This window comes from Drosophila tropicalis, unplaced genomic scaffold, assembly GCF_018151085.1.
Source record: "Drosophila tropicalis isolate 14030-0801.00 unplaced genomic scaffold, ASM1815108v1 contig_694, whole genome shotgun sequence".
NCBI lineage: Eukaryota > Metazoa > Arthropoda > Insecta > Diptera > Drosophilidae > Drosophila > Drosophila tropicalis.
The window spans coordinates 2,439,729-2,448,896 of NW_027173176.1; the positions used below are offsets into that span (position 1 = coordinate 2,439,729).

General features: G+C 36.2%; 3 protein-coding genes across 3 annotated transcripts; 1 reads left to right on the forward strand and 2 right to left on the reverse strand.

Annotated features, from left to right (window-relative positions):
* The first annotated feature begins 1,485 nt into the window (after positions 1-1,485).
* Positions 1,486-3,838, forward strand: LOC137579176 (myb-like protein U). Its single transcript, XM_068292881.1, has 2 exons — positions 1,486-1,982; positions 2,049-3,838. Exons 1-2 carry the CDS (start codon positions 1,962-1,964, stop codon positions 3,669-3,671), a joined length of 1,644 nt encoding a protein of 547 aa, XP_068148982.1. The 5' UTR covers positions 1,486-1,961; the 3' UTR covers positions 3,672-3,838.
* Positions 3,839-4,366: 528 nt separating this feature from the next.
* Pbgs (Porphobilinogen synthase) lies at positions 4,367-6,054 on the reverse strand. Its single transcript, XM_068292882.1, has one exon. It carries the CDS (start codon positions 5,974-5,976, stop codon positions 4,990-4,992), a length of 987 nt encoding a protein of 328 aa, XP_068148983.1. The 5' UTR covers positions 5,977-6,054; the 3' UTR covers positions 4,367-4,989.
* A 1,028-nt stretch (positions 6,055-7,082) lies between these two features.
* On the reverse strand, positions 7,083-8,259 carry LOC137579337 (kelch-like protein 40). Its single transcript, XM_068293066.1, has 2 exons — positions 8,244-8,259; positions 7,083-8,135 (listed from the first exon to the last, which is right to left on the reverse strand). Exons 1-2 carry the CDS (start codon positions 8,252-8,254, stop codon positions 7,181-7,183), a joined length of 966 nt encoding a protein of 321 aa, XP_068149167.1. The 5' UTR covers positions 8,255-8,259; the 3' UTR covers positions 7,083-7,180.
* Between the last annotated feature and the right edge of the window lie 909 nt (positions 8,260-9,168).

Genomic DNA, 9,168 nt, shown 5'->3' on the forward strand with positions numbered 1-9,168 from the left:
AATCAAACACTTGACGCGGCGGCGACGACGACGTCGACGGTGGCAGCTGAGCAACAACACAGACAACACACAAAGACAGAGGAGAGACACAGTCGGCGTCGTCGGCAATTTGTACGTTTTGCCTTAGATTTCGATTTTTTTTTGTTTTTGTGTGTGTTTTTGTTTGGCTCTCTGGCTAAGTAATTCGTGGCATACTTTTGTTCATTCTCCTTGCATATTTGCTGTCTCTCACTTAATATTATAAACAATTTTTTTCTATAGATTTTTTGAGATCTTGAAAAATAAAATTCCAAAACTGAACGAGTTCTGCTTTATACTTTCGCGCCGCCGTTAGCCACATTTCTGTCCGATACACTTGTAGAATTCAAAAAATATTTCGTCAATTGTTGACTATTATATGCTGGCAGAGAGAAAGATGGATAGAGTCAGTCCCACGCACAACCTCTTCACTTGAAAACACAAATAACACTGAACAAAAAATAATAAAATATTGTCAAATAGTAAGTTATTCAAAAATTTTACTTTTTTAAAAACCGAAAACAAGCGACCGCACAACCGCTCACTTTGAAAACAGAAACAAATTAACAGTTGTTGGCAATGTTAAGTTGAATATTGGAGCATTCGACTTAACAGATATCTCCAGGGACTGAACATATTAACATTTCAAATAGGCCAGCGAATAAAAAAAAAAAAAATCATGTTATGATTAAGAAGACTTAGCATACATTGTGCAGACAAGTTTAATACCCTAACATTTTACTCATCAAACAAGGCTAATATTATAAGCACTTGGCAATCAATTAGTGTCAGCAAAATATTTTCATTACATTATTACAAAACGCTGTATGATATAAAGATATGGTAGATTAAAATAGCTTGCTGCTTCAGTGTACATACAATTTCTGCAAATTAGATACAGCTCTTCTAGAAAGAGTATTTTTAAAGCAATTCTGTTACTGCCAGACACTTGTTGAATCTCTGTTAAATTAAAAGACTCACTGTGAGTAGCCCTTTTAACAGAATCACTCAAAGCGAGCCTGTTAACGTACACCGAGTATGTTAACTCACAGGTTTCATACAATGAGAGACTGTTAACTCAATTTGCGGCTGTTAACACACGCGAATGAGTCTGATAATTAACAGATTACTCACATATGAGTCTGCAAGGCTTTAAAAAAAGGCGGTTGGAGTATACTAAATTTGGCGCCAAATCTTAGCAACATTTTTATTAATTTTAGGTATACCTATGATTGAAATTGTTTTTTGTTGACTTTTAAATAAATAAATAAATTCAAAATAAATAATTTTTTGAAGTTGCTAGCAATGTCAACAGTTTTAGAAATAACTTGGCTTAGCCGCAATATTTGAAATTTAATGTTGCCATATCCAATGAAATAGAGGCAAGTAGAAACATTGTGGCAGCGCTAGGTAGAGTTTGTGTGTGGGCAGAATTTGTCTCTTTGTGGGGAATAAAACTCATTCAGTGCGGTGAATTTTGTTGTCAGTTTTGTTTTGTTTATGTTTTTGATCTAACGGAATCTTGAGTAAACTTAAAAAACGCAACATTTACACATTAATATCAACTTAGATTACATTCCATCTATTAAGATATATTACGCAGTGAACAAGTTATCCAGTTATCCTTACGGATCCCAAAACAAAAAAAAAAAAAACAACTAAACTATCGATCACTATGAGATCAATAGCACCTGGAGAATTCAACAATATTCAGTGACCTTTTAACATTAATAAAACAAAAACCTTTTGGTTCAGCCCACACCAACAAACACACACACACTTCCAAGTAAAGGGCGGGGGCGTAAACTTCGGTACCTAAGGGTACCAAGGCATTATTATTATAATTATTATTAGCTGTTACCAGGGCAACTCATCAGGAGCCATAGAAAAAGAAGGAAAAATAAACACAGACTTGGACCTGAATCCGGGGCAAGGTTTCCAAAATGGAACACATTTTAAATGAGGTAAAGTAAATGGAATATTTTTTTACTGTCCAAATTCACTCTGGACCCATCTATCGTCTATTGTAGGTCAAAGGGAATGTGGAAAAGAAGTTTAATGAAATTCGAGCAGCTCTCCATATGCGTGAAAAATTGCTGCTCCGGCAATTAGAAGTCATTGCGAATACCCAGAAACAGCAGCAAATGCTAAAGCCAGGACGACGAGGAGGAGGAGATTGCACTTCGGATGCCGATGGTGATATCCAATTCATTACTGGCGATGGTGATGAGGAGGATAAACTGCTGGCAGCTATACGTACCTTTGGACACTTTCAATTGGACAACAATAATATGCAATTCGCTCTGCAGGATTATCGCAATACAGGGCTACGGAATGAAGATTATATAGAACCAATCGATGATCATGAGACCATGTATAAATGCTTACAAGAGCGTAAAATAGCCTATGCCTATGATTTAGATGTAAATGATGTGCATGACGTTGATGGTGATGAAGCGGCGCCACCTAACGCCGAGGCCATTGTGGTGGATTTCACCAACAAATCGCTGATCGAGGATAATAATATCAATGCGAAACGTTCAATTATCAATATAACACTGCAGGAGGCCAAAGAATTGGTACGCAAGGCGAAAATCAAACGAGACTCGGCGGTGGTTGTACCGCCGCTAAATCTCGAGGAGCTTGATGATGAGCTGGAATCATCTATAGCCGAAGCTGTGTCCAGTTTAGGTCGTGATGGTCGTGACTCATCCCGATCCAAGAGCAGTACATTACTGCAGCATGGTAAATCTCCTCCCGCCTCGACACAGAAACAGTCGCAGCAGCAGCAGCGCAAGCCACGTTTCAAACCAAAGATAACCATCAATAACTGCAATGGCACCATTAACTTGCGAAATATAGCCAGTCTGACCATTAATTGTGCCCAAGAGGAGGCGGTTAGTGCCGAAATTCCCCTGGCCAAGCCGCCGCAGTCGATCTCTGCCGATTCGTCGAGTAGCAACACCACCACCAATACAAATACCACCGACCAGTCTATTTCCACAGCATCCAGTTCGAGCTATTCCAGTAATGCTAGTTCACGTTCCCAGTCAAAGAAACAAAAAAGCAACAAGACCAAAAAATCTACCCAAGCGATTCCCACCTCCAATCAACATGAGGCTGAAGCTGAAGAGGCTGTCTCAACCAATTCCAATTCGTATCAATTTGAGGAAGTGGTTGTCGAGCAGGACACACATGATGTCACCTGCGATTTCTATAATCGTCTACTCGATGAAATAAAAAAGAGTATGAAGGAAAAGCCACGACGTATCTATACAACAACGGCTCCAGCCGACTCTACTTGTAATGCCAATACCCAACCCACCAAAATAGCACCACCAGCACCACCTTCAATGTCCAGGACCACCGGCACCACCACCAACACCAACAAAGAGAACGATGATAATGAGGATGATGCCAGCGAGTTGCCATCATCGATGTCTTCCCATTTGCAGCCGGGCAAACGATTGATTTTAAAGAATTTCGAGAATCTTAAAATCATTCTAGAGGCTAACAGTGGAGATGAAGATTCATTTCATCCAGTCCAGATTGAACAATGGCTAGCCGAGATCATATCGGAAACGGATTTGGAACCCATGCAAAATACAGATATATTAGAACACAGTCAGATACACAGTAGTGAAAGCAACTAAGAAAAACAGAAGACAAAACAAAAAACATCACACGAACACACACACACAGTATTTTCTTTCTTAAATAGAGATTATATACGTATATATGTATTTGTACAGTGTTTCAATATTTTGAAAGTAGTTAACACTTTTTTTCTTGCTAAGCCAAACTTAAAACTTTCTTTGAAATCTGAATTTTGAGTGCGATTTGTTGTCCAATTTAAAGATTATGGCAAAACAAAAGAGTTCCTAACAATTTTAAACACATTTCAATATTGTCACGTCAAAATTTCAATATCATTCCTTAAAATTACAAAAATATATTTTTAAGAATTGTGGAAACCTCAACTGAAATTTGACATCAAGATTTCTTTCACTTCTAATCAATTACGATTAATTTCATAAAATTTGTATATCTGACCTCATGGGCAGATCGAGAATGAAAAATGCCTGAATTTTGCTCCTTAAAGTATGCAAGAGGCTGTTTAATTTAAGATATTCAAAGCGAATATCATATTTGGCCGTATTCTACAGCTTCAAATTTCGATTCTATAAAATCAAATTCTAATACACATATGTAGGTATATACGAATTAAAAAAAAAAATTAACCATTTCATTGAAACTTGTTTTTGATTTCTCTCTTTATGTAGACATACATATATTCAGAGGTATGTGTGAATATCCATCAATTAACAATTCAACATTCTTATTGTACTTAAATTAGCATTTAGTTTTTATTTTGTGACATTTTATTTGTACACTTTCGTCTTAAGACTTAACACACAAACAAGCGTGTAAGATTAGCTAAGTAAGCTGACTTGAAACCTTAACTATATATATACATATTTGTATATCGTACATATAAAAATCCCTAAAAGTAATACATATACATATAGCCAGTGTCACAAAAGTATTGCAAAAACCCAAACCAAAAAGAAACGAAATGAATGATTAAATGATTTGTACGTGAAGCAAATATAAAAAAAAAAAAAACAATTATACAGTTTTTATATTTGTTAATTGACTATCACAATATCCCAGAGTTTTCGAACCGGTTATATAGAAAGTGTATCCAGAGCGATTTCTCTGACGCAATGCAAAATGAAATTGTGAAAGAATTGATTTGATTTGACTTTGGTTTTTTTTTTTTTTTTTTGGCCTTACAATTAGACTTTCAAATATAACACGAAGCGATAAGCATATATTGCGCTTTAACAATGATAAGGCAAAACTAGAAACTACTTTGAATTAAATGAATAGAGAGGTGAAAGGAAAGGGGAGGCTAGCTAGGAGCTTAAGTACACTTCTGGTCAGAGAGAGAGAGAGAGAATGGGGAACTCATGCCGATTTGTTGTCTATGATATTGAGCAGATATGGTGTAAAGTAGGTTATAATACAATCGGCACCAGCTCGACGAAAACCCTTCATTGACTCTAGGACAGCTTCACGTAAGTCAATGGAACCCGCTTGAGCGGCATGATATAGCATGGCATACTCTCCAGATACTTGATACACATACAAAGTGTGATATGGATATGTGTCCTTGGTCTGCCGCAATATGTCCAGATAAGGCATACCGGGTTTAACCATTAGCATATCGGCACCCTCGCTAACATCCCGCTGGACGGCACGCATGGCCAGATTACGTGAACCACTGGGCAATTGATAGCAACGACGATCGCCGAATTTCGGAGCACTTTGGGCTGCCTCACGGAATGGTCCATAGAAATTTGATGCGAATTTCGCCGAATAGGCCAATAGCGACACACTGTTCAAATTGGCATCGATCAGTGCCTGCTTAATAGCCTTTACCCGATTGTCCATCATGTCGGAGGGGGCGACAATGTGGGCACCGGCCTTGCCATAGGCCACAGCTATGTCGGCAATACGTTTTATACTCGGCCCATTCTCCAGACCAGTCTCACCCAGCAGGCCGCAATGGCCATGCGAAGCGTACGGACAGATGCACACATCGCAGGCAATTAAAAGTTCAGGAAACCATTTGCGTAATTTGGGTATGGCACGGACCACAGGGTTTTCCACCGAATCGGCATGGGTGGCCCTCTCGTCCTTGAGATTGCCCTCAACGACGCCAAACAGCAGCACAGACTTCAATCCCTGTGGCACCAATGGCTGCAGATGTTCACGTAATTTATTAATGCCAAATCGTGAGATTCCCGGCATGCTGGCAATTGGCTGCACATCGTCATCACGACTGACAATGAAAACCGGATACATTAGATTATGCGGCAGTATTTCACATCCGGATTCCTGCAGCAAACGCAGCGTTGGATGATGTATTCCACTGTGCAATTTTCGCTCCATGTCTATTTTATTTCTTTTTTATTGAGACCTCTTTACCCGCAAACGTAACGCATCGAATGAAAGCAACAACGTTCATTGGTTCAAAATTAGTACATTTTGTGTAGCAACATTTTTCAACACTGGCTGAAAATACCGCATTCATTTTGAATTCAAACTAAACCAACAATTACTAAGGTTACTCTTTTCATTCGATTTGTGTTAACATACGAATGTAAAATTGATGTTGAAGTTTTAAATTAATTAAGTTTGAAATTAACAGTGTGGCTAACTTTACGCACATTATTTAAAAACAAAACTTTCAAGAAGCAAGACTAATATCATTATACCCTTGCAAAAAGGGTATATTAATTTTGGCTAGAAGTGTGCAACGCATAGAACGAAGCATCTCCGACCTTACAAAGTATATATATTCTTGATCAGAACGACGAGTTCAACTAGCCCTAGTCCGTCCGTCCGTCCGTCCGTCCGTCCGTCCGTCTGGATCAACGCAAACTCCTCCTAGACCGTAAGAGCTACAGAGCTGAAATTTTGCACGTAGCCTTGTATATACTGCAGGCGTTGTATATCTCGGATTCAGCCGGATCGGACCTCTATATCATATAGCTCCCATACAAACCCCAAAGTCACGAACAGTGACTTTTCTCAATAACTTCGTTATTTTCTATGTTATTATCGTGAAACTTAATATTAGAGAGTTTATTATGCTTATAAGCGACTATGCCAAATTTGATCAAGATCGGGTGACTATATCAAATAGCTCCCATACAAACGGCCAAGTCACGAACAGTGACTTTCTCAATAACTTCGTTATTTTCTGAGCTATTGTCGTGAAACTTAATATTAGAGAGTTTACTACGCCTATAAGCGACTATGCCAAATTTGATCAAGATCGGGTGGCTATATCATATAGCTCCCATAGGAACGATCGGTGGAAAACATTCGTTATTTCCTATGATTGTAAGCCATTCTTTCGCAAACATAAGCCTTTTTAGATAAAACGTTCTTCCACATTGATGGCTAATAGGTAATGAAAAAGTTGCAAGGGTATACAAACTTTGACGCGGTCGAAGTTAGCCCCAACCCTCTGGTTTTTTAATTTAACGCAATTTTTTTTCCAAAACTAATTTCGGCATTTTATTTGAAACAACAGATTATACTTAACAAAATAAAAGTTACGTTAATCCAAAGTTAAAGGCCTGGAGAATCACCCGGACCCAAAACCGAATTTCTTCAGTGTATGACATTGACATTTAGCTATGCCATTTGAGGTTGTTAAATATAAATATTGGAATTTCTGTTGATAGCTGAGTAACCCAGATGCTCCAACAATATTATAAAAGTCGTCCACATTCATTTTGGAAAAGTCAATGGTAGCCAAAAGACGTTGGATTAATTGACGAATATTTTCATTATCCATCTCATTGGAGCTATAGTTGGTTTCTTTTTCCTTTTCTCTTAAACTATCAACGATTTCACTGACTTGAAGTTTCTGCAAGTGCTTATCCTCACTCTTGACATCATTTGCATTATTCTTATGTTCTTCTTTGCCATTTGGAGTTTCGTCAAGTACACCATGGAAAAATAAATAAGTTTCAATCATCTTAAAACGCTCCGATTCCGGCAAAATATTGGTCACAATTTTATTGTATTCCTCAAAGGCATTTACAGTCAATTCCAAGACCTCATAGCAATTCGCCGTAAGTCTGAACCTTTGAGCATTCTCCTCAATCGCATTGATAACTATTTGAATTAATCGATCTTTCGATAGTTTCTGGCCAAGATCAAAAAGGGATACCAAATCCCCGATCAGCATAGATGATACTTTTTCTTGAAATAATGAAAGGCATTCGTTAGTGATTGATGCTACCAAGAATCGATCGGCATACTCCAAGAGTTTTTTCAAAGTCGATAAGCTATAGGTGCGCAACTTTTTTGCATCGTACGTGTATATGTATTCCAGGAATTTCTCAAAAATTTCCAATTCAACCTCTTCCAAGGGAAAATCTTTAGATTCGGTCTCTTTAAGAAACCAGCGTTCAAAAAATTCCGAAGCGCTGGCCAAAATAATTTTGTGACATTCAAATGACTTGTTATCCACAATGATTCGGCAATCAGAAAATTTGTTATTTGCCAACAGATTTCTGAACTCTGGAGCTAACCTGAAAAATAATTAGATATATGTATGTAAGTACATATGTACATACATATGTATACTAAATTAAGGGTTTTTGTTTTCCATTATATTAATATATGTACATTAAACGTACCACTTGTCCATGTTGATGAGTTTGAAGAAGCTTTAGTAATGACTACAATTCAGAGGCCAACTATGCCATAATCTTATCGCTTTCAAAGTGGTAATATAATCTTTATTGATCAGTTAATCAGGCATTTTAATCGTCACTTATCTGCGTATGGATTTTGTTTAACAGAGGCTCGACTTGAACAGTGGCGCCATCTGTGGTTCGTAAATATTTGAATTTTGCATTTCTCTTCATTTATTTAAAGTTAAAATACTAAATTAGAAAAAAGAATCAAAGTCTATAATTTAGAAAAATGAACTATTAACTTTTACAAAGAAATTACACTTTACACTTTAAAAGAAAAAAATTCCAAGTGATATTTAACGTTTGTATATATTTGTATTTAATTTATTATTTTCTTAAATAGCGGAAAAAAAAAACATGAAACACACATTTTCCAATTTCAGTTATAAAAAGAAGGGTATCAAAGATAATTAAACAAACAAGCTTGGTTTTTGTTTTTTGCAATTCAATTGGTAATTTTAGCGTAACAATATAATTTATATGCATATATGTATGTACATATAAATATCTATATATATATATGTATGTTTATTTATATTTGTTTGTATACAATATATGTATGTATGTATGTAGAGAAAGAAATTGAACGCTAACAATAATGACATATTATTAATTATTAAATATGTTTTTGTTTGTTTCTTTGTTTGTTTTTTACTTAAAATTATTTATAATTAACAATTTGCTTTAGATTTTTGTTTTGTTTTTTATGTATTTTACAAATTATTTTTTTCTTTTGTTTTTTTATTTGCTTAAACAAGAGCGAAAACAAACAAAAAAAAAATAAAAATATTAAGATATTTTTCATTTAAACATTATGTAGAGAAGAGAAAGAAACTTTGTTAACTATAATATATTGCAAGTGAAA

Excerpts from the sequence above, each read along its gene's own strand:
- LOC137579176 (XM_068292881.1), top strand. The coding sequence starts at position 1,962 with ATGGAACACATTTTAAATGAG. Across the intron at positions 1,983-2,048 it reads TGGAACACATTTTAAATGAG|GTCAAAGGGAATGTGGAAAA; the intron begins GTAAAGTAAATG and ends CGTCTATTGTAG.
- Pbgs (XM_068292882.1), bottom strand. The coding sequence starts at position 5,976 with ATGGAGCGAAAATTGCACAGTGGAATACATCATCCAACGCTGCGTTTG.